The sequence below is a fragment of the Muscardinus avellanarius genome (assembly GCF_963383645.1).
Source record: "Muscardinus avellanarius genome assembly, chromosome: 9".
In the NCBI taxonomy this organism is placed as follows: domain Eukaryota; kingdom Metazoa; phylum Chordata; class Mammalia; order Rodentia; family Gliridae; genus Muscardinus; species Muscardinus avellanarius.
The window spans coordinates 93,459,873-93,486,200 of record NC_137795.1 but is presented as its reverse complement, the minus strand read 5'-3'; the positions used below and the strand labels follow the sequence as shown (position 1 = coordinate 93,486,200).

General features: G+C 41.1%; 1 protein-coding gene across 1 annotated transcript in view; it reads right to left on the bottom strand.

The window, feature by feature from the left end:
• Window positions 1–26,328, bottom strand: part of EXOC4 (exocyst complex component 4) — a gene marked incomplete at both ends in the record, with an annotated part of 858,131 nt that overhangs the window by 245,827 nt on the left and 585,976 nt on the right. Inside the window, one exon of the mRNA XM_080701126.1 lies at window positions 10,237–10,456. Coding sequence (XP_080557252.1) covers window positions 10,237–10,456 — 220 coding nt within the window. The remainder of the gene's footprint in view (window positions 1–10,236; window positions 10,457–26,328) is intronic.

The window sequence follows — 26,328 nt, the reverse complement described above, 5'->3', positions numbered from 1 at the left end:
AAGGAAAAGAAATAAATCTGAAGATGCCTTTGTTAGCAAGTAAAGTCAACTATATTTCAGGCAAAGGCAGTTCTCTAAAGATCTGAGTGACAGAGTGTTAATGTAGTTGGGTCCCTGTCAGCAGATCTGTCGTAAGTCATTACCTTCTCTCCAGCTTATCCACCCAAGAGTGGGCTGAGGCAGGATCAAATGGACAGCAGACAATCACTGTCTCAAAATATTTATCTCAAATGAGCCCTATTTCATAGAACAGCCTAGGTGACAACCAAGCTGGCCATCAGTGGACCTACCTTTGCTCATGATAGGAAGTAAATTCAGAGTCTGGGTTTAAGACTCGGGGCTTATCCATATACTGTTGTCATTCTCAGATAGGCTTGTGCTCAAACCAGTTTCTTAGTACCCAGCCAAGCTGGTAAACAAGTGTCCCTAGCTGTAATTACTTTTCCATTCAGCAATCCCTCCTGACTAAAGCCTTCATTTCAGCTTATTCTTTTTAAACTGACCCCATAAACCGGATGTAGTAGATGAATTCTTGAAAACTTGCCTATAAATTAAAATCTGTTCCCAGTACATTGTGTGAAGTGATGGATCATTAAAACATGTGGAATGATGATGGATCCCCCAAAACCAAAATTATTTAGATTATTAAGGGTCTTTATAAAATACACATGGCTGGCTGCAGATAATTTTTTGTTAGACAAAAGAAAAAGAAAAAGATGTTTATTTCTAGCCCTTTTGGTATTACTCCACTTGCCTAGATAGCTAAATCCTATAGAAGTAGTTTATACATGGCTAATTTTTGTTCTCTCCTGGCCTCACATAAATTGACTTATAGAAGTCTTATTATCCGGGAACTTTTCTTTTTCTTTCAGAGGTAAGACTATAAGTTAAGGATATTTATAAAAACTGAAGTTGATCATCTAAAGTGCCTGGTCTGCCTGTATATAAAAATCATTTCTCACTGGCTCACACCACAGCCTTCTTCACCAACAGTTGTGAGGAGAAGTTCCTTTGTAATGTTCTATCAATAATGACCCTACTTAGAGATTAATCATGAGCATGAGCTGGTCAATTCCCTGTTCCATGATACTATTTAAAGAAAATTTCTGGGCGGGTACTGTTAAAAACTGAACACTCGTAACAAAGCAACTACTCTCTCACTTAATGTAGCTCTCTGTACATTCAACTTTTTCTAAGTAAAATATTAAAATCCTGTGAGTAGCACTATGATAACGTGCTTAGGGAATGGCCGGCAATTCATTTCTGGGATAGCTGAAGAAGAATTAAAATGACCAGGTTCAATTATGCTATTAAAAATATAAGGAAATGTTAATTGGAGGATGTGGGTGGTGAGTATGTGGGTGTTAAATGGACATTTCTCCTGGCCTTTATGGATGTCTAAAATATTTTCATGATAAGCTATTTGGAGAAAAAGTAGCTTCAGAAATGCCAGGTTCTTACGTTGGCTTTCTAATGATGCATGGAACAAATGTTGGTAATGATTAGTGAAGCTTTTCACTTAATAGAAGCATTTTTAAAATTTCTGTAGGCATTTTAGCACCATTCTCTTTAATGTTAATGGATTCTTCTGAATGAAGTGATCTTGTGGGCATGTGGACTCGGTATAGTAACTGTTACGAAGCATCTCAGTATATACAGCACTTCCTTAGATCCTAATGAATACATGGTCACATGGGTCTTCCCACCCTAGTCTTGCAAGGTAGTGTAGGCAAGTGTCATTCTCATTTTATAGATGAGGGGAATCTCAGGCAAGGTAAGTGCCTGGACTTACCATCGAGCTGATAAAGAGACTAGATCCAAGCTTTAGATGCCTTTCCCCTCCCACCAAGATGAAACCTAGCAGTAATTACTTTCAAAATGCCTCTCAAACATCACAGTAAAAAATCCTACAAACATTAAAATGCATTAAACCCATAATAGAGTTAACAGTACAAAATTAGCATAACTTGATAAAATGATCTGAAAACACAGATGAATGTTATCCTGAACGACCCCATAGTAATGAAAGATTTAATTCGCTCAGTTGTCTTGAGGATGAACTGGTGAGTGTTGAAGCTATGGTCACAGTCTTGACAACCAGAGACAGGAACAAAGGCATCTTCTAGTACTCCATCTTTCTGAATAATGTCTGAAGTAGCCACAAGTGGCTGGTTATTTGAGGCTCCAATTTTCGAGGAAAGACCAAACAATATTGCTAATGAATAAATTAGATTATAAGAGTAAACTTCAAAAATGAAAACAAGGAGTTCTAAGTTAGTGTTTCTTTTGCTATAAACACTGGAGAATAAGATCAGACCCCAAGACACCTTGATTCTTAGACCTAGTTTAGCACAGTGAGACCATTAGCACCATTTCTCAGAGCATATGGGGAAAAAAATCAATTGATTAGCTCTCTTTTCAACTTAATGATTTTCATGATGACTTCCAGGAGACCTTAAGTGGGACTAATCTATTTACACTAATAAAAGCTGAATGGGTTCCGTACCCGAGAGTGGAAGGGCAACAACTGGCCGCGATGCAACATTCTTCATATTAACATAATTCAATATGATGAAAACAATATGCTATTGCTGCTGGCCACACTTTCTTGGGAAAACAGAAGAGGTTGCTGGCAGCACCTTGGCTTAGCTGGGGAGATAATAGGTTGGGGAATCAGTGTAATTACCTCTAGCAAATTATTTTACTCTAAGCAGCTGTGTCCATCAACCTTCAATAAGGCTTAACTAGAGCTTTAGCGATCACATGGCCTGCCAAAAACTTTCATTCTGAGCCTTGCAGACATTAAGAATTTAGACATACTGGGACCATTGCTTCAGTAGCAATACTTTTAACACTGCTTCCTGCTAGAGGATCACTAAGGAAAACATTACCAATTGAATATATTGCATTCTGTGTAACTTGCTTCTAGTTACTAGCTGCGGTGAACTGGGGAGTGTTATCCCCCAAAGATCTTACCTCAGGATGTGATCTAATTTGAAAATCAGGTATTTGCAGATGTAAATAAGGTAAATGTTGGGATGAGAACATACATGATTAGGATGGATGCTAAACGCAATGAAAGAGTCTTTATGAGAGCCAGAAAGAACAAATAGAGACACTGGGGAAAGGACCCTTCTAAGATAGAGGTGAGGTTGAAGTGCTGGTGCCTAAGTCAAGAATTACCAGGAGCCAGCAGAAGCTAGGAAGGACAAGGAAGGGTCCTTCTTTACAGCTTTGGAAGGATGCTGACTTCTGTCCTCCATAACTGTGACAGAGTAAGTTACTGTTGATTGATGCTAATAAGTTTGTGGTTTGTAATAATTCATTTTGGAAGCCCTAGTACTCTAATCCAGTACTTGAAATAGTCAGAAACACTTCATGCTATTACTGCTGCTAAAATGTGGCCAGTAGGCAAACTCCAGAAAAATAAGAAATAGGGTTAGACAGTATCACCTCTTGCTCTTATTAGGCCAGAGTAGTGGGGGACTGGAAAGAGAAGTTACTAGGTGGGTACTGGAGGACAGAGAGCAAGAAGCAGGCAAATAGCAAGTGAGGAGACTCGGGATGAACACCTAGAGAGAGGATGGGGTCTATGAGGAGCCAACAGCAGAGGCCAGAAAGCCATAGAAGTGGGAGTCAAGGAGAAAGCAGGTGGCGTTCCAGGGCAGTCAATGTTGAGCTCCACACTCTGCACTCCGGGTAGGAAGGAGGAGGCATGGCTCACAATTGTCACTGTAGTTAGCCATTAGAGTGCTCTCATGACTCAGATTTTATTATTCCTATCTCACAGAAGAAATAGGTACAGAGAGAGGTTGAGGGTTTGGGCATGGACACAAAGCTATCAAATGAAATGGCTGGAATTGAAATCCATTTGTGTCTAAATCCAAGGTTTATATACAGAGCTGGGTTCAATGTAGCAAATAAAGCACTCTTGTTAGAAACAACTAACAAGAGTTAGTGCCTCAACTGTAATTTTTTACATTTTCCCCTGAGGGAAAGAGCTGACTCTGTGGAATAGAAAGCTCCAAGCTATGGCACCAATTCTGGCTATACTGGGACCATAGCACATTACAAAGCACTGGTGGCTGGGCAGACCCCCTTCCTGGTCAGCTGATAGGATGTGGGCAGTGGTATTTTCCAGAAGCTCCTGGGTGATTCTAACAAAGCTGAGAATCGCTCCTCTAAGCCTGCAGGTGGAAGTGGGAGGTGCAGCTGGCTGAGGAGGAGGTGAGAGTATGGTGTTTGCAGGCAGACTGTAGCTATTTCACTTCTCAGAAGAGACTCTGGCAAATACAAGGGCAGCGAGGAAAATGAAAATATGCCTTAAATGTTTCAAGACTGCTTAAAATTTCTACTTGCACAGCTTATGTTTGTTCTTTCAGGGATGCGGGAATTTGAGCCCAAGCATTAGTAAAGCTGCCTCTGTCTCACATTGCCCTACATGAGCCAGGAAACGTGGGTTCCTCCTGCCTTTGGAAAGAACTTTGCAAAAATCAGCAATGTGCTAGACTAGGAAGCAGCTTCTGGTACCACGGCAAATATTGTTTTAACGATGTCTGGGCCAGCATGAAACAAAATGGAATACTTTTCTTTTTCCTTTGGACTACTGTTGTTCATCAGGAACCTCTAAGAGGTCATGGCATTAGATTCTATTACTTAACCACAACCCAGGCATGATGATGGTTAAAGACATTCATCTTAAACTTCAGATTGTCCCAGAGCCACTTGAAGGGCTGGTTATACCAAAGGTTCCCCAAGCAGAGTGAGGGTCAGGAATCTATTTCTTACAAACTCCCAGAAAATGGAGACATTACAGTCCACAGACCATCCTTTGTTGTCCTAGTCACAAGGCATGCATCTAGAATACCAATGGGCAGACAGACCAGCCAGTGACACCATAGCAATGCAGAGTCTGACTCAAAGCCTCACACATATTTGTTAGATATCAAGGGTGAAGGTTAAGTCACTGAGGATAGGTGAAGTAACTTGACTTGGACCATTGGTGAGATAGTTACCCATTTGACTGTTTGATAGGTTAGTGATAAAAGCACTAAACATTAGTCTCCTGATTTTTTTTTTTTTACTATGGAGGTACTAAAACCCCCCAAAATAAACCCCCAAATCAATGATAAACTAGGAAACTAAAGTGTATCAATTCAATCCCTCCTTTATGTGGAACTAATGAACAATTTGTCGACTGTGGGAGGCACACGAGGACTACCTTAAATGATGGTTTCCCCCCAAAATCCATGTTCAGAATGCTGGGCACAGAGTTCCCAAACTAGGTGGAACTTAGGAACATCAAAATGTCATGGCTTTTTGGAATTCTCTGTCTGGAATATGACTCCAAGAAATTAAAAATACTCTTAAAAATTTCCTTACTTTAGTTTGAATCAGCGTGCTTTGCTTTGCAATGGGTGGGAGCCATTTTGCAGAAAAAGCAATAGCAATAGAGAACTTTCAGAGGTGAGATCATGAGGTGCAGCCAGTCCTGCCTGAGTGGGAGCAACAGAAACATAAGAACCGGGACGTTTTGGGTTAAGCAGCATCTAAAGTCTTCAGTTTAAGATCCTGCATTTTATATCAGGGTGGGGGGGAGTCATATACAAGCGTGTCCTATGTGAAGAAAGCCTTCATTTATTCATCTGCATTCATTCATTAATTTATTAAATACTGAGTACTTCCTCAATATCATAGTTATTCTAAGAGTATTCTAGGAAGTGAAAAATTAGGTGTAGGGTGTGCCATTGAAAGAAGGAGATGCTAAAAAAAACCCTATTTTTAAGTTTTATAAATAGTTATATCTAAGAAGAGAATTAACTGCAACAAATATTCAAGCTCATCTGTCTGTTGTAAAATGCTTTAAACATTGAGGCAGAAAAGATGGTTCTATGCTTTACTTGTGTGTGAGGCAGTGTAGGGAGGAAAGGATGTATAGCTTCTTTGACTAAGGTGAGAGCCCGGTTTTGTTCCCTCAATCTGTTAAAGATAGGTACTTTTATAAAATGCATTAAAATGAATTGCTATGGAAAGAAATTTGAAAGCCCACAAAAATGTACAAAACAGAAATCCTGATTTTTTAAATTAGACTCAGCCATGTCAAATTGCTAAAAAAAAAAAAAAAAAAAAAACAGAAAGTGTCTATATACTCAGCCTCAAATTCTCTGTGCCTGAGATACCAGTAACACATAGTTTGCAGACAAGAATATCTCTTCAGACAACAATTTCAGTAGAAGGGATTTAGAGCACAGATTCCAAGACTAGATTGCTTGGGTGTGAATTATATAGTTCTACATTTGCCAGTTATATGACTGTGGGCAAGGCAGTTAATTTCACCGTTTCTCAGTTTCCTCGCCATAATAAGACCCTTGCAGAAGTTCCCGCCATACAATCACAACATTCGTAAGTCAATACACAGAAAGCACTCACAGCAGTGTCCAGGTCATAGCAAATGCCACTGAGTTGGTAGCTGCTATCGTCACCACTATATTATTATGATTGTCATCATTATTACTACTACTACCTTTTCTAGTATTACTACTAGCACTACTTTGCTGTATTGTTTTGGGCCAACACTTGCACAGTTTAGACAGAGGCTGGTACTGTCTCCTTTCCTCTTGACTTCTTTCCTTCCTTCCTTCTTATGAAAAAGGAAAGTCGCTGGTGGGGCTGCATGTCAGCACCCATGGACAAGCCCTCATAACACAAGTGTCTGTGCTGCTCAGATGCCATCGCAGAGGGGCAAGGACAAAGTGTCCTGGGGCTCTCTTCACAGGGCACCCGTGCGCTGCATCTGCCCATCATCAAACCAATGAAAGCAGCACCAAGACAGCTGTCTTTCCACCTCCCTCGAGAATCTGGCTGGGCTGATGCCACATGACATTGGGTGTTGCCACAGGGGAAAGTCTCACTCTCTCTTCTCCTCTGTGACCAAACAGTCTAGCAGAAGAAAGAACTGTAAAGGATATCTTTATGCAGGACATTACCTGAATACTCAACAATGCCCATCTTTGACACATATATACATTTCTTCAACTCCTTCCTTAATATCTGTTTTGGATTCTTAGTTAAAAGTTTTTATTATTACTTCCTATTTTTTCTTCAGACTAGCCACCTGCCATTAGTTGGGAATAGAAATCTTAAGGAGCAGACATAGAAACACACTTTAGAAACACTGAAATTTGGGCATGGGAAATCATGTTAGAAGATAATTTATAATCATTACGAAGCCAGAGAATTTCTCAGGATAGGGAAGGAAAAATAACTCTCCTCCTTAGCTTTTTAAACCTCACAACTCCAAAAATATTAATTTGATATCTGTACCCTTAGCACCTTTCATTTTCATAAAATAAAATTTTGATTAAAAAAAGAGGATGGGCAATAAAATAACCAAATAACAAAGTAGGCGCTTTATCTCTGAAAACAAATTTGGAGGTTAATAGCTTGAATGGCCTTTGCTTCAAGATTGACTCACTTACACATAATTATATCCTGATGAGGCCAAAGCCTGACTGGTAAAGGTGGAGTTCTTACCTAGCCTCAGAATGGAGTATTTGATTCAAAGGACAAGAGGCACAGTTACACGTGCCAAATGTCTGGTGACAAGGCTGGGAATGATCTGACAGGCACATGGGGGAAATGCCCAGAGATGACACTCGGCTGGCAGTGCGTGGCCTGACATGGCCCAGATCGTATATAGTCAACTGCTTATGAGTTTTACTGCGTCACTGCTACTCAAAACATGATCATATTTAATAAGATGGAATCTCTAATTCACAGATTCCCTTGGCAGTGCATTGTGGCCCTTTCTTTTTTCTTTTTAAATTCAGTACACCAAGCATGTTAAAGTAGCAAACTAGCTCTATATGGCATGTAGCATAACACTTCTGGGAAATAAAAACTAAATGGTTTTCTGATGAAAATGGGATTAGTAAGATGATCAGACAAAGCATTAGAGTAAACAAGTTGTTGTCCCTCTCCATTTCCCCATTCTGACCCTGAAAGCAGGTATGATGACTGAAAACTCCTCCCTGTGTCCATCCATCTACCTGTCCATCAGTCCATACATTCATGTGGGCATTCACGGACCTGTTTATTGAGCATCCTCCTAGGCCTGACTCTTATATTATGCTTTTGAAACTTACCTTGCAGCAGGAGAAGACATAAAGTAAAGAAGTTAGCAAAATTAATTAATAATTGCAGTTGTGATAAGTATTAAGAAGGGAATAAAACTGTTGGGGTCCAGTCTTAATATGAGTCGAGGTTTGTATGTTGGTGAGAGGAGAGTCGAGGTCGAATGAGAGAAGATTTGTTATATGAGACCAGGTTTAAACTTTTTTGTTTTATTTAGGATTTGTTATAATATATATATTATATATATATTTATATTTATATATATTTTATATAATATATAAATATATATAAACATATATATTTTTGGGGGGGGCAGAAAGCAAAGGCATAGCCATGCAAGCAGGAACTCCAAGGACAGGAAAAGTTTTTTTTTTAATAGACTTTAGGGCAAGGGTGTCAGATATTTAAATAATCATAGAGAGTATGTTTTGTCTCATTTTGCAAGGCTGATTTGAACTTAATTTTATATATTGGCCCAAACTAAGGTCAGTTTGAATTTAATCTTTGGCCCAAACTTTATCCTTGGGAAAAGAAAACTTTGTTGTTTGAGTCTCTTATAAGTCGCTGCCCATCAATTTTAGTTATAATGTTTATATAAAACATTTTAATTATATATTAATTTAAATAATCTTAAAATAATTTTTTGAAAAAGGAAATGCTAGACATACATCATGGGTGATTTATGTTTTTGTGAGTCTTTTGATTGAGCTTTTTAAAGATTTGTATGAGATGCTAGCATAAAACATTGATCCAGTCCACAGGTTTAGCCTCAGTATTTAAAAATGCATTGGGGAGATGGTGGTGAAGGGAAAGGGAAAAGGAGGAATGGTGAAATCAGGAAAAGGGACCTACTTGGGCAGGACAGTCAAGAAAAACCTTCCCGTGGAGGTGATACATCAAATAAGAATAAAGAGAAGATCCCAGCCATGCAAGAGCCAGTGGTGAGCAAGGCAGCAGGAGGAGTGGGCACACTCCCTTCTCTGCATACATCCCTCACCAGGAGCCTGTCCAACCCAGGCCCATCCAAACGAGCATTTTCCTGCATGTGATGCCTGCACTTGACTTTCTCAATGCCATAGAAGACTTTGTCCCTCCAAACAGAATGTTCATAACCAGAACACTTCCCTAAGAAAGGTCTAGCATTTCTGTTCATTCTTACTTTTTAAATTTTTTTTGGATGGCTGTTAATTCTAACGTACATAGAAGGCAAAATGAAGGAAGACATACGTAACTGCAGCTGAGGGCAGGCAATCGCAGTAAATACACCCCCCCCATTTATATAGCTGCTCTTCCAAAAGTGGCTCAAGCTTTATGCACTTTGGATATCCTCCTATTGGGCAGCTTTTATAAACGTGTGATTTTGGGCCCATGTTCTTTTAAATGAATAAACATTATAAAGATAAATGAGTTAATAATAATCAATGTATAGCTATAATTTAAAGTCATACTAATTTTCTTTTAGGTTTATATTTACCTCCAGGTCACTAGCTAAAATGTATGCAAATATATACTTCAAGTTTATTAATCAAAACCATCTTCTGATAGTTTGATTTCTATTGCCCAGAAACCATTTTTATGGAGTCAAGGTAAAAATTTTAATATTAACCAGATCGTTATATAAATGAAATGATCTGTCTTTTAAAAGCCAGTCTACCAGTTCAAATTCACTGCAAACTAGTCAAGTTATTTATGGGAATTTTGCCCTCAGATGGTATACAGAGTTTCCTGCTGGTAACTGAGGTTAGGTAGAGTAACTAATTTCCTTCTTGTTAATCCTTTCTCCTCTGGGATGCATTGACCAATGGAAAAACGATGCCGTTCAAGGACAAATTCTAGGCAAAGAAGAGTCGCTTGCCTGTTAATGAGACTCATCATCTCCCACATTCAAAGTTAACCAGTTTTTCTTTAAGATCTTAAGGAACTTCCGTTACCCAACTATTTTACACCTAAATTTCCCTGGTGCCTGTTTAATTTATTTCCTTTTGTTTTATCCCTGATGAATATATAAACAGATGGTAATTCTTCTTCTTTAATTTATGACTCTGGCCAGGCTAATACAATTGCTCATAAAATAGTAAGTTCTATTTTTTTTTCTTTTTTTACCTGTAAGAGAGGCCGCTGCACCCCCAACACCTTCATGGTATCCGCATTAGCTAGGATCTTCAAGGGGTCAGATGTTTTAGTGACTCCTTCAATCTCTTTGTTGATCTCAGCCAAGACTTGATTGAGGAAGATGTTTTTGATATATACGGTGAGAAATTCTCGAAGAGGACACTGCTTGGCTGGACCAAGTCCCAGGGCATGTTCGATCTCCTGAATAAATCTGAAAGACAGGGTAAAAAGATTATTAAATATAGCAAAAAGGTTAGATCTCTCTCTCTCTCATACACACACACACACACACACACACACACACACACACACACACATCACACATGTATCTCTAGGATTTAGCTATTTCCATGGAGACAGAAGGACATTACTTTATTAATTATTTTTTAACTTTTTTTTAGAATACATTACATGATTAATGAAACAGAAATAGGATGGAATAGAAAAACATGACTTCTATTCTAGGAGGGCAGAAGAAAAGACAAAAATATTTTTATTAATTCAAGAAGAAAGTAAGACTATAAAATGCAAAAAAGTGCAATGCGTAGAATATAAAATGAGGGTGCAAATTAGAGCGCACAGCCACAAATAGTATATATTTCTTATTGAAACTTTGTAGGTTTATATATACATGTTGGAGAGAGAAAAGAGAAGGAAGGATACTTTTCTAGTTCATGATGTATACTTGAGCCTGCAGGTTAGGAAAGGGAATGGAATGGGAGCTGGGGCACAAAGAAGAACTTCAATTTTATTTGTAGTGTTTTATTTCCTTTATTATAAACACTTAAAGTATACATAACAAAAAAACTGTCAAACTCAGAGATAACTATGCATATGTATTTTTACATTATTCATACATTTTAAGACAGGTGGCCCCTGTTTTCTGTGGTTTGATATACACAAATTGAACCTACTACAATTTATATAATGCTACTTCCCCAATAACATGGTTTAAAGACCATAATATCATGGTGTTACTACAGTATAAAATATAATTGCATAAAGCATAAAGTATGGCACTAGCTCCTCAGAATTATCTATGTACATTACTTCTGTGCATCATGATCTGTGACCAATCACATCACTTTCCCAAGTCTATTGGTAACTGGTCACAGGCAAGACAGCCTCGGTGCTACCGTATACAGGGTCTAAGTTCAGTACTGAAAATGCACTGGTTATTGGCACATGTCCAGGCAGCCAAGCATGTAGTTGTCTCCTTGTCTCCCAGTGATAAGCCCATGTGACATTTTATAAAAACAGATAACTGAAAGAGGGAGTTGGCCAACGAAGATAAAAGCACAGCAACAGAAGTAAAAGTGATGACACTGGGGATGAAATTTGAACTGAATGTAAATAGAGTTATAAAAGAAATTGGTGACCAAGAGAATTTTGACACTGCTGCCATTTGAGAGACATATGTAGCCGGAGCAAAGGCGCTCTGCCCGACATAAATGAGGAAGTGGTTGTGATGAATGGGAAGAAGAGGGTGAGGAGGACGGAACGCTGGAGGGAGTGATGCCAGCAGAAAACTTCATGTTTCACAGTGAAACAACAAAGGGTCAAATACTGGCGGCTGACTCAAGCGTAGAAGGATTGGACGGCTTGCCAAGGCATCGAGAAGATGCTCACGCTGAATCACTATGTACATGAGATGAAGTTTTCAAATGCTATTCAAACTACTTTTACTTTTTGTTGTTGTGGTTGTTGTTTTTCTCTGTACCGGGGATGGAACCCAGGGGCATTCTACCTCCAAGTTACACATCCAGCTTTTTTTTTTTTTTTTTTTTTTTTTTGCAGTTCTGGGGATGGAACCCCCAGGGGCATTCTATTTCTGAGATATACCCCCAACCCTATATTTTATTCTTTATTTTGAATCAGGGTCTCACTGAGTTGCAAAGGGTCTCACAAAGTAGCTGAGGCTGTCCACAATCCACCAATCTGCCTGTCTCAGCCTCTCAAGAACTGGGATTACAAGAGTGTGCCACCATGCCTGACTTACTCTTGCATATTTAAAAGCAATAAAACACATTTTTGTTATGGTTTGCCCCCAAGTCTCATGCCCCCTAAAGTCACATACGTTGAAGCCTTGGTGCCCGAGGCAGCCAGCAGTGTTCGGAGATTGGGGAAGTGATGGATCCTGAAGACACTACCCTCATCAATAGATTAGTCCATCCAGGGATTCATAATTTGATGGCATTGTTGGGAGGTGGTGAGAAGTGTAGGAGGTAGGACTTCTTTGGAGAAAGTGGAGCACCAGGGGCATCCCCTAGAAGGGTATATCTTTTCCCCAGCCACACACACACACACACACACACACACACACACACACACACACACACACACTCTTTCTCATTGCTCCCCAGCCTCCATGAGCCAAGAAGCTCTGCTCTGCCATGATGTTTCTGTCCTGGAGTCAGAAAACTGTGGGCTGAACCCACCAGCCAAATGGATCTTTCCCCCTGTACGCTGACTGTCATGGTTATTTGTCACAGCAGCAAAGAGCTGTCTAACAGCATACTCAGTACCTCCTAGTTATCTTAATTTTCATTCTGAGATCATTCATAAATAACAGTAAGAGCTATTAATGTTTTGACAAAAATTTTTAGAAGTCATGAAACAACTGTGATTTTCCCCATTGATTAAGATGGCTTTGCCTGTTTTTAGCTGGTTTAGTCATTTTTACAGTTTTACAGTAAAACTGTCATCTTGCGGTTTGCACAATACTGTGCAAAGCAAAGGCTGACTTAAAACTTTTCTTTCACAAAAGAGAAGGAGAAAAATGAAGTGAAATGAAAGAAAGAGCTGTGTACGGTGTCATATGCCTGTAATCCTGGAGACTCCAGAAACGGAGGCTGGAGAATCACAAGTCAGAAGTTAGTGAGGTGCCTGTCTTGACATGAAGATTAAAAAGGTTGGAGACATATCTCAGTGGTAGCATGGCCATGAGTTTAATACCCCCTATCACAAACAGTCAATCAACAACAGCAGAGAAAATAGATGAATAACTAACTGGATGGTTTCTAATTTATACCAAAGATTATGGCTAGAAATCAAGATAAAAAATTCAAACAGCTTACGAGAAAAATGATCAAAAGACATATAAGGTGCATTTATAATAAAAGAAATACAGTGGCCATGAAACATAAAAAATACTGACTTTATTCATGATGAGAACAATTTAAGTTAAACTATACTGAGATACCAATTTATATACCCATGCAATTGTCCAAATTCTAAAAGCTTGGAAACACACTCTGTTGGCGTAAATGTGGCCAAAGTGACATCCCTGTATATTATTGAAGGGAGGGGAAAATAGCACACTTCTTCTTTTTCTTTTTTCTTTCTTTTTTTTTTTTTTTGGTGGTACTGGGGTTCCTGGTAACCCTTCTATCTTCGGGCTACACTCCCTGTTTAAGAAACAGGGTCTCTTAAACCAGCGCGGCTGGCTTCGAACCTGAGCGATCCTCCTGTCTCCGCCTCCCAAGAGTGCGGATTACAAGCGTGCGTCACCACACCCAGCTAAAATAGCACGCTTCTAAGAAAGGGTAAGTCGGAATTATCATTCAGAAGTATAAATGCATTTCCTCTGGACCCAAAAATACCACCTCTGGGAAATTTTTCTGACAGCTATATCCAAATGTGAATGAGAGGGTCTATGTATAGGGTATATAGATCATTTTAGCATTGTTTTTATGGCAAAAGCCTAGAAACAACCCATAAGTCCATCAAGTAGGGGGGAATCAAACTTTGGTATACTATGTATTATAATACTATTCAGCTCCCTTCATCCTCCTCACATGAAAACTTTTGATGTGCTAATGTGAACAGATCTCCAGGATACATATTTCAGTGGAAAAAAAAACAAACACTAATAAATCCTGTGGGAGGCAGGGGCAATATGAAGTTTAGGGGAAGATTAGGCATGAGGTTTTCAATCATAACTTTTTATAATCATTTGATTATTAAAAACTGTGAATGCATTAGCTACTTGATTAAAATTAAATTAGAAATTAAAAAATACCTATACATATCAAAGACTATATTTCATAAATGGCTTTGTAATTAGATCACATTTAAAGTTTGGCATATAAATAATTCTCAAAGCTTGACTGTTCAACCTGAGTTTCTTTTACTTAATAAATCAACACATGGCAGATTATCTTGCTTATCACCAGTTAAATACCCCATTAACCCACTAAGCTCTGTGTGTGTGTGTGTGTGTGTGTGTGTGTGTGTGTGTGTGTAGGAAAGGGGATGGTACAGTGGTATACTCATGGGGTTATTACAATGAAAACAAGCAACCTAAGGAATTCAGGAGAGAAAGTGGAAGTTGAGAAGGCGAGAGAAATAATAATGAAGCTTCTGAATTGATGTTATCACATGAAAAAGCAGTAAAAGCGTGACCCAAATCAAGATCTCATGAATCTTTAAGGAGAGGGTGGGTGGAAGAAGGCAGAGAAAAATGGAAAAAATCAAGTGGTTAACCACAGCCATAATCTGAATACCTCCACAGCCCACATTCTGCCACACTAACCACTTCAGGTCTTCTAGTCTTATGTAATCCCCAGAGAACTCCCCTCCCCAGGTGTATGCTGGTCCCCTTAGTCAGCCTCCAAAAGAAAACTTCAGTTATCAACTTGCTAATGAGTAAATATATCAAAACTCTTTTTTTTATGACACGTGGGATTGAACCCAGGGGCATTCTGCCTCTGAGCACACTCCCTTTATTATTGTTTATTTTGGAACAGGGTCTCACTGAGTTGTTAGAGGTCTCACTAAGTTGCTGAGGATGGTTTCAAACCTGTCATCCTCCTGTCTCAGCCTCCCAAGTACTGGGGTTACAAGAGTGGGCCACCATGCCCAGCTCTTTTTACCTTTTTAAAATATTATGAGAACCAATCGTGAGAATCCTTGTTTATTTCCTTTAAGGGAAATTAGAAAAAGAGTTTTCTACGCAGAAATATATCGTACATTTTTGCAATCTTTAACATTTATAAAAACAAAATATTTTTTACTAGTCAACCTGTTCCTAAGCAAGGTAATGAAGTCTCTATATAATCCACATTTTCTTTTATTCTAGTTCTATTTGTCTTGGGTGTCCCTAAAATGAAACCATTCTGAACAGCACTGGCAGAGGGGTCCCATCACCTCGGCTGTGTGATTTCTTTTAAATACGAGTCACTATTTCCTAAAGCACACACATCAGTCTCCAATGGCACAGCCAGGCTGGTGTTGTCGTCTCTGACTCCAGGGAACGTATGCAACATGTTCCCGAATCTGCTTCCAGAGCTGTGGGCCGCTGCACTGTGCAGAAAGCAAGAGGCATTGGGTGGAAAGAAAAGAAAATTTAGAGCTGTCTCTGGACTCCTTGAGTCAAAAATAGGTAGAACAATAATGTTTCCTCGGGGCTGGGCAGGGGCTGGTGGTGGGGAGAGGTTGGTCGAAGGGCACAAAACTTCAATTAGATGGGAGGCATACATTCAAGAGCTCTGTTATACAGCATGGTGATGATAGTTAATAGCAATGTTTTATATACTTAAAAGTGACACACTATAGATTTCAAATATTCTCAACACACACATACACAAACAAAACACTGTAATATGTGAATGATAACTATGCATGTTAATAGCTCAGTTTAGCCATTCCACAATGTATATTTCAAAACATGGTGTACACTATTAGTATACATAATTTTGTCAATTTAAACACAGTAAAGCCAGGTTGGTGATACACACCTATCAACCCAGTACTTGGGAGGCTAAAACAGGAGGATTGCAGGTTCAAGACCAGACTCAGCAATGTAGCAAGTCTCTGAGCAAAAGAGTGATACCCTCTTTCAAAAAATAAAAAAGGGCTGTGGGTATAGCTTGAAGTTAGAATGCCTCTGAATTCAATCCCCAGTACCACACAAAAAAGCAATACAACTTTTATAAAATGAGGGGCAATGACATTAAGAGGGCAGTGCCCTTTCTTGGGAAGACAGGACAGAGAAAGAGGTAGAAAGAGAACTTTGACAGCCACCCTGGAGGTGCACGCCCCTCACGGCCACGGTGCAGGGAGGAGGGACTCTGGGAGCAGAACGGCCAAGAGCAGGGCACTAGTTTGGACCCGGTATGTACCATCTGGAGAGACACTTTGCCTCTCTCAGCCTTTCTTTTGTATTCTGTAAAGTGGATATAGCTATACTTACCCCATAGGATTGTTCTGATGAATTAAATGAGGAAATACAAATTAATTGCTCAGAACAGAGAATGTCACATTAATAACTGCAAAGTGAATGGTGGTGGCTGCTATTTTTATAAGCACCATTATCACTAGTATTCTGCAAACCTGACAAGGTTGGGAATTAGAGCAAAGTGTGACATATTTTATAATTCACTTTGCTTTTTTACTTTCCTATATAAGCATCCATAGTTAGTAGTTCAGGCCATTACATTAATACTTTGAACATTTCAGTAACACACAGATGTGGGAGTGACCACATCGCCACGACTCCGGAGGCCAGGTGTAAACTGCTCACGGCTGCACCCTCTGCCCAGTACACTTTACAGTCAGTACACAGTAGACTCTCAGGACATATCTGTTGAATAAAATATTGCATGAAATAGTGAACATATCTTTTCATCTCAAACCCTTCTTCCTGAAACCAGACCATGGCAAATAACGTCCTCTTCCCAAGAATTTGGACTAGAGGTCCAAGTAGAAGACTTAAAAAGAGAAAGGAAAACCATACCCTATCTCCACCACTCCATTGTTGACTGGCATCTCTTTTTGAAAGAGTGTTATCTAGTTCTTGCAGACATTCTCACATTGTTTTTTTTAAGTTGTGCACTATGGTTGTTCATGATTGTTCATAAGTGTGTGTGTGTGTGTGTGTGTGTGTGTGTGTGTGTGTGTGTGTGTGTGTTATTGGGGATTTAACCCAGGGGCATTCTACCTCCAGGCTATACCCCAGACCTTTCTATTTTTTGTTTTGAAACAGGGTCTCACTAGGTTACTGGGAATCTCACTACTTACTGAGGTTGTCCTCTAACCTGCGACCCTCCTGTCTTAGCCTCTGAAGCATGGGATGACAGGCACATGCCACCACACCCGGCCATACTACTTTTCTTCCTGCTCTTTCACAGAGTATTATAAACTCATTCGATCATGATAATTAAGACAATATTATTAAAACCAATGTATATGAGGAACAGTGAACACCTTCACTTTGCTTCTGTTGAATTATTTTGACATTTTTCATGGGCAAGTCTATGTTGTATTTTCCCCCAAATTCCCCAAATATGCTGTCTGGGCCCTTTGACCTAGTAAGTATTTTTTAAATGATTTACTGAATGAGAGAGATAAGAGTACAGATGAGAATCATCCCCAAACCGAATTTTTCCAACAAGGCCTTTAATCAGCTCTATGGAAGTAAGAACACATCGCATTTTTAACAGTGAGGAGAGTCCTTAAGAAAGAAAACATTTCATCTCAAAGTTAGGCTAGAACACAGATGGAACCTGTCACAGGGTAAGATCGCATCTCATGGGGGACAGTCACACTGGGGATTTCCTGGCCCTGTGTGTGGAGAGCAGGAAAACACAGGCACCACTGTGCATGTGGGAAAAGAGACCGAGAGCATCCACAGAAAGGACCCATGTAAAGCTGGATGTAGAGCATCTAATTTGAAGAACATTATCCAAGTCAGCCTCTTAAACCTACGGCTGTAACGTAGGAGAAACCAAAAAACAAATAACGAGTGGATACAACTCCTTCTCCTCGCATTTGAATGTTCAAAGCGTGGATCTTACTCTGTAAATTTTAAGATTGCTATGTGTAAATATTTAACCAGAGGTTTTCTTTTTGGATTACCAACTAGGGGGCCTCTAAAAGTATATACATATGTAATACCTGTATTTTTAAATTTAATCTTTTTTGCAGCAAGTTATGTGTCCCTTGGAAGGCACAAATGAGCACGCACCACTGACATTGCACCCAGTATTTTCAACATTTTTATCTCGATATGATTTCTATCCAGGGAAATTATAAACTAATTAAAGTTTCACTTGGGCTTCCTCAGCCCCTTGCTTAGCCCAGCCTTCTTATCAGAAATTCCATTTTATCTTAAAGCTCCATTTTCCCATTTCATCTCAGCCAAGAATTGTGGCTGCTACTAGCTGTGGACATTCTTGGACACAGAGGGCCTACAATGCACTGCAGAAGCTGCAGTGGGAGGAGAGATGTTTATTCATTTGAAGGACTTTCATGAGGACACAGTATATTCAAATCCCTACCATGCCTGATTTGAATGAAAATAAAATCAATCTAGAACCCATAATACAATCTGCTCCTAGATCGGAGCCCATCCTTGAATAAAGGAATGTGACCAGCTGGCTGTAGTAAGGTAAATGGCGATTCAGATCAAACTCCAGGAAGGCCAGGCCTGGTGCTGCATGGCTGGAAACCTAGTACTTGGGAGGCTGAGAATGGCAGATTGCAGGTTCAAGGACAGCTCAGCAAAGTGGCAAGATTCTCAGCCACCTAACAGACTCTGTTTCCAAAAAAAGAGACAGAGAGAGAAGGAAAAGTGGAGGGTGTAGCTCGAACATAGAATGTCCCTGAATTCAACACAAAGAAAATAATAAACCCAAGAAAGGTCGTGCAAAAGATCAGAAACAGTTCAGTCTGCAGAAGGAAGCTACCCAGCAAATGTGGCTCCTTTAAGACATATTTCTTACTTCCGTGACTGCTCTCAGATACAACATGTAAGGTACAGAAGCAACTGAAAAACAGCTTGGGCAAAGAAAAGAAGCCTCAGAGGAATTGATTGGAGATATAGTCAACTTACTTGCATTATCTGAGTCGAAAAAGATCGTTTAGAAATGATTTAAAGGGACTCATTCAGAAACAGCAGCAATGGGCATATTTAGGACCATAAATCAGTGGAACATGAAAACCAAAGAAAAATCCATAAAGGTTAATGCACTTTGGAGCACATTTGCCTCTTAATTCATGGGACTACACCACTGGCACATCAGGAGGAGTCTCCCCCAATCGTCTGTAATTGTTCATGCTGACTCTATCTACTGGCTGAGCTTTTGTATATAAAGATTTTCTGAATAAAAGTGCAAAATAAGCTTATCATTGCAGAGCCCAGTCACATGCTTGGCCCACACCCCTAGGAGACAATTTGCCCAACTAATGAAATAAGAAGACATTTAGGTGCTCTTATTTGTAATGAGTGGAATTTATACCTCGTCCGGGGGAGAAAAGAGGTAAAAAAAAAAAAATCATTAGGGCAGAATGGAATATTATCTGCAAAATTTGAACATTATCTGCAAATTTAACTTTTTAAAGTCTTACCGTCAGTATATTGCCGGTGATTTGCAACTGCATTTATGTTCCCTCCAGACTAAAAAGCACTTTAGGTAAAATGAAGTCAGCCTCTTTAAAATGACAGCTGTTAAGTTTTTTAAGCATATAATTTGGAAATTTAAGTGACTTAAGATTTGAACCCTGATATTAAGAAATCTTTTTTAACCACCCAAGTGCATATAAATAAATACATAAGGGCTACTGGTGAAGAAAAACCTCAAAGACAAAATAACAATCCTGCTTTTCCAGTAAAGTTGGAATTTTGTTTACATCTTTCAATCTACATATAGCAAAACAACCTCTTCTTAATATTTTTTTAATAAATCGTAAAAGCTGTCAAAAATGTTTCCAAGAAAAATTGCGACTTATTACCACATGTCTAGCACATCACCCGGAAACTTAGGTGTAATATAATCAATATGCTCTATTTTAGGTCCTTCGGATCAGTTTGGCCTTCACGTATTCTAATATAAGACACAGGGGAACCTGAAAATCTGTCTACCTATTGCTGTCAGTAGAAGCTGTGTTAATAACGAGGAGCTTTGCATGGATTATTTCATGCAAAGCATTTCATGGTCACTCTGTAAGAATTGCATTATTACTGTCTTCATCTCACATAGCATGAAACCAAGCACCTGAAAAAAAATAACGGTAACATTAACAGTTGCTAGTTCTGTTGTTCTTTTTATAGGCCAGTCTGCTTTAAGGTATTCATTATGCTTTGCTTCAGTTTCCTTACAACGCTATGAAGTATTTGTACAATTGTCATTTGGGAGAAAAAAGGAAAGAACAGAAAGGTGAATTACTTTCCCAAGGTCATACAGCCAGTAAGTGATAAGGCCAAAATTTGACCTTGGAAAGTTTGGATCCAGAAAGCACGGTGGATGCTGGAGGTGAGCCTATGCTATCTAACAGACTCCTCTACATCACCACCTCTGCGACGCTCACCTCACCGGGGTGAGGAGTCTCGCGGTGGGCCAATAAGCGGGGACAATCCATAGAAAGACGTGCATGCTGAACGCCCTGAAGTGCGTGTTGAAGTTGTTAGATCTTGTGTGGGTGGAGAGGACCATGGTATTGCTAGATACAAACACTGTAGTGTATCAGAGACAAGCTGATATACTACAATAATGCCAGTATTCCAGTAATTCCAGTATTTGGGAGGCTGAGATAGGAGGATCACATGTTCTTGGCCAGCCTCAGCAATTTAGAGAGGCCCTCTGCAACTCAGTGAGACCTTACTTCAAAAAACAAGCAAAAAAAAAAAAAATGTATATGGCTGAGGGTGTACTTCTGAGGTGGAATGCCCCTGAGTTCAATGCCTACTACCACAACAACCAAACAAAACTGAAAGACAGAAATAGCTGAGTGCGTTGATCACGCCTGTAATCCCAGTACTTGGGAGGCAGAGACAGGAGGATGGAACGTCCAACGGCCTCAGCTATTTAGTGAGACTCAGCGACTTAGCACTTCCACCGACATTATGATCCAAAGCACCTAAAATAGAGTATATTGATTATATTACACATTATGTCACTGGACATAATGCCAGTGAGAATATGAATGTCAATTTCAGTATCATGTGTGGGGAAGGAGAGAGTCAGAAGAGCGTCAGAAAAAAGCCCACCAAGTGCTGTGTGCATGTGTGTCCCTGTCACTATGAGTTGCGTTACTTTTTACAGTTTTTTATTGGTACGTCATAGTCATACCTCTTAATGGGATAAAGATGGTGGAGACACACATGCACACATCACCCAATTAGCCCTGACCCAATCCCCACCGCATTCCCTCCCCATCCCTCCTTCCCATGCTTGGCTTAGTGATTAACTTTGATATGTTTGTTTAGGTACATCATGTGCTTTAGAGAGTTTCCCTCTTCCCTCTCCCATCTCCTCAGGTCGCCTTATTTGCTTCTCTATAGGATCTCCTTCTTCATCTAGGGTTCCTCCTGTTACCCATTTCTCCCTAGCTTTCACATATCAGGGAAAGCATCTGATTTCTTATTTTTTTGTGTGACTGATTAATCTCACTTAGCATAATGTCCTCCAGTTCCATCCCTTTCCCTGTAAATGATGAAATGGTGCTTTTCTTTATGGCTGAGTAAAATTCCATTGTGTACAGCCAAGATGAAGATGTCCATCAACAGATGAATGGATCACAAAGCTGTGGGATATATAAACAATGAGTTGCATCATGATGTGAGACTATAATATACCAATGAAAATGAAATGAAAAATAAAAAGGATTGGGGGTGTAGGTTGGCAGTAGAATACCCCTGGGTTCAATCCCCAGCACACACACACAAAAAAAAGGAAGATAGTAAATCTTCTCTCCAGCCTCCACCTTTTGCTCCTGCTCTACTCTATATTTTCATCCACCTGTTCAATACCTTCAACTGGATGACTTCCTGATAATTCAAATTACTTGTAGCCCGCATGAAGTCTGCACTGCTGCCCTCCCATTGGTACCGCCGTCCCTCCTTCTGTGTTTTCTGTTTCGGTACCACCATCATCCAAGGTAGTCAGGCTCAAGCTCCAACACCATCTCTCACTTTTTCCTCAGTATTGCTACGCATGTAAGACGCCTTTCCCCTTGTGGGAGTTCACTTTATAGACTCTCTTATGCACATGCATGCATTCATTAGTTCACGCTTTCTTTTACTTAGGCAATATTTATGGAGTGTCGCTCTGATGCTATGCGCTGCTGTGGGTGCTCTAGCACCCACAGTGAGAGAATCATGCCCCAGGGGCTGTCATTCGCCAGCAGATGACAGGAATGGTACCACGTCGATTAGCTCAACGCTGGAGCCCGCGCAGATACTCCTGTGCTTCCCTTTCTAAAAGTCACTCTCTAATTCAGGCCGGTATTAAATGATGAGGCAGATGATTGGACACAACTTGTTATAAAGTCATTTTCTTCCCATCCTCAGTCTCTGTTTCCTTCAACAGAGTTAACAGCTCTCATATTCGTCTCACTAAAGCACAGAATATGTAACTACTGGCAGTTTTTTAAGTGTGCCCTGCTCTCCCTTGATTCTGGGTCTTTGCCTACCCCGGGCCATTTATCTAGAACACTCCCTGCACCAGATTCCCGAGGGTCCCAGGTCTCATGGCCACTAGCTTTGATGTCACCTTCCCCAAGAGGCCTTCTCCTCATGTGTGAGCTGAATGACCTTTCACTGTGCCAGCACACCATCCAGACACACAGATCGCCCCTGCTGAGTGCTGCATATATGTAGTTTTCCTAGTTTATGTTTGTTTGTTTGTTTGAAGAAAATATCTTTTTTCCTTCCTTCCTTCCTCCTTTCTTTCTTTCTTTCTTTCTTTCTTTCTTTCTTTCTTTCTTTCTTCCTTTCTTTCTTTCTTCCTTTCTTTCTTTCTTTTTTGGTGGTGGTACTGGGGATGGAACCCAGGGACATTATACCTCTGAGCTACATCCCCAGCCCTATTTTTCCTTCCTTCCTTTCCTTCCTTCCTTCCTTCCTTCCTTCCTTCCTTCCTTCCTTCCTTCCTTCTTTCTTTCTTTCTTTTTCTTTCTTGCTTTCTTTCGGTGGTACTGGGACAGGAACTCTTCTACCTCCGGGCTACAGTCCAAGACCTATTTTATATTTTTTATTTGGAAACAGGGTCTCTTAAGCCAGCGAGGCTGGCTTTGAGCCGGCGTGATCCTCCTATCTCTGCCTCCCAAGCTCGGGGATTACAAGCGTGAGCCACCACACCTGGCTTTTACTCTTTATTTTGAAACAGGGTCTCACTGAGTTGCAAAGGGCTTCACTAAGTAGCTGAGGCTGTCTTTGAACCTCCTGTCTCAGCCTTCCAAATGCTGGGATTACAAGAGTGTGCCACCACACCTGGCTTATTCTATTGTTTCTCCTGTGGCAGACCAGAGTCACATCTGGTCTCAGGAACCAGAACCTAACCTTGCAGCTGAGATGCAACTGTAGATACGAGTGTTTTTCCTGACAGAAGATATCCATGGTGGAGCCAATGCAGAAAATCCCCTATTGACTCAGGCATGGTGGCACACACCTGCAATCCCAGTATTAGGAGGCTGAGACAGGAGGATGGCAGTTCAAAGCCAGCCTTGACAACTTAGCGAGGCTCTCAGCAATTTAAGGAGACCTTCAGCAATCTGGCAAGACTGTGCCTTGAAACAAAAAAATAAAATAGGGCTGGAGGTAGGGCTCAGAGATATAATCCCCTGGGTTCAGTGCCAGTGCCAAGAAGAAGAAGAAGAAAAAAAGAATATTACCTTTATAATGTTTTTCAAAGAAAAATGCAAGATAAAAGAGAACTTATTTGCCACTTTAAAGATGAGCTCTGTTAGCTAAATGTCAAATTCAGGAATGCAGGATGTCCACACTTGTGCAGGGGGAGGAGAGGGAGAATAGACCTAGCTCCCCTTTCTTTCTTATCTCAGCATCAGATGGAAAAGGGGAGGCGAAGCAAGGTCAGGAAGAAGAGTGGCTCTGTCCTTCTTGGCTTGAGTGGCTTGCCCTGAGGGGATGTCACCTCTTGCTGCTGTCCCAGAGAGATCAACATCAGGTCCAGAGGATGTCAGTGGCAGAATCCTGAGAGGGAGGCACTGGGGAGGAAGTCACACCCAGGACTGCTCAGAAGGAAGCTGTCATGGGCAGGAGATGGATGTATCCAGTAAGGGGCGGTATGGGCCTGGGCATGTAGGTAGGGCCCTGGAGTCCACTGAGGACAGGCTGGCCCTGTTTGCTAAGGCAGGCTCCTCCTGGAGACGACATGCCTTTTCACCCCACAGGGAGGTCATCAGGACCTTGATCTCTGGAGGACCTTGGAGGTGGGAGGCACCTTATAATTGATGAAGTGAGTCCCTTCCCTGTGCCTGACACTACTGTCAGGTCCTGGTCCTCCTCACCAGAGTCCAATTCCCCGGAGTCTTCCCTCAAGGACCTTCCACGCAGCCTCCAAGTTTTGGGCCCTTCCTTCTCTCCTACAACTCAATCTCCATTTCCAGCTTGTAGAGTCTCTCTAGAGGAGCTGTGAGAGACCTGGGACGCACTTCAGTTCTGCACCTGTGAAGATTTCCCACTGCCCTGTGTTCTTCCCATCAGCATCTGTGATGTGAGTCCATGGCCCGGGGATGACCTGAGGGAGACAAGGCTGGAGTGGGAAGGGCCTAAAGCCCTAGGGGGAGGAAGAGCACTGGCTTTGTGATGTCAGGGTGCGGAGCAGTGTGGGCTGTCGGCCACAGATGCCCAGCCTGCCCGGCTCTGACACCTTATGTTCCTGGCTGCAGCTCCTGTCTCCTGTCTCCCGCAACCACCTAGGATGCTCTGTGACAAGGATAAATGCCATCAGCGGTTACATGACAATGGCTCCGGTGAAGCACTTCCACCAGGGCCTGCTACAGCCCACCAGCCTCCTGGGCAGCATGAGGAAGTTCCTTCTCCAGCCAACTCGCCCCCTATTCCCACTCCGGTTTCCCTGACTCCTTTCTGGAGCATTCTCTGTCTCTGGCCTCATCCCTGTCAGAAAAACCTGAAGAAAACCAGTCTGACTTGAAGGGCATCCCAGAGGGCAATGTGCACAGAGATCCCTTTAGTTAACTCCTACTTGACATCCTGATCCAGCCATCTCAGGCCTTTTCCTTCCTCTCTTGGTGGTGGGCGACTACCAAGGCCTTATTTTTCTCCATTTGGGCACAGGGCAAATCCCAGCAAGGATGTCTTACCCAGCACCTGCTAGATGCCTTGTGATGGGGAGACGTCACAGGCTGGCAGGTTGAGGTGAGGCCCCTCTTTCATCAACCCTGATATCCTGAAGCTGCTGATCACCATAAAAGAACTAAAAATGTGAAAGAAAAAAAGAAACAATGGGTAGTATTTCAAATCCAGAAGCCTAGAGCCTGGGTTTCATGTGAGACACCACTGCACAGCCCTCCTGGAACCAGGGCAGCATCCTGGTTGTCAGCAGCTCTCTTATCCTGAGGACTTAAGGGAACATACTGAGAGTAAGTACAGCCAGCTCTTTTGCTGGGGCCTGCCCTTTTTGCACAGCGAGTGCCTGGGTGTCCAAGAAACCATCTTCTAAAATTGTTGCCTTCAATGAAGTTATTAGCTCTTTCCCAATTAAAAATCAGGCTAAGAACCTCCATAGCCTTCTCAGAAGGAGCCCTTGCTCCAGGATGTGGCCCAAACTCAGTCTGCGACTAAAGGCTTGTGTTGCCGCACGTGGCTCAGGTCCCACACAGGGCTGAGGTCTCCTGCTGTCCTCCACCTTCATCACCCCTGACTAGGGCCTGCCAGCAGCCTGCCCAGCCTCCAGGCAGAAAGTACAGTCTTTTATTTCAGTCAAAGATGATGAACAATCTCCAGATCCTTCCCAGATTCAAGCATCTTGGGATCCCAGGCAGCCAGGGAGGCCGAGGACCAGCATGACCCCTCCCAAGCTGTCCATCCCTCTGTTTTGCTAGCAAAAACAGTGAAGACATGCAGAAGAATAATTCCCATCACATGGATAAAACATGGATTGACACACTGTGCCCTAAAGGTTTCAATATGATGAAATGGGCTTGTGTTGACACCAACTGTTATAGTTAGATATAAAATGTCCCTTGAGGATCTCACATATTTCATGTTCGAAGTTGATGTCATTAAGCCAGGAGAGTTGTGATCTCATCAGCGGGGAAATCCATTGCAATGGATTTACTGGGTTGAAACCTAGACAGGTGGAGTGAGGATGGAAAAGGTGG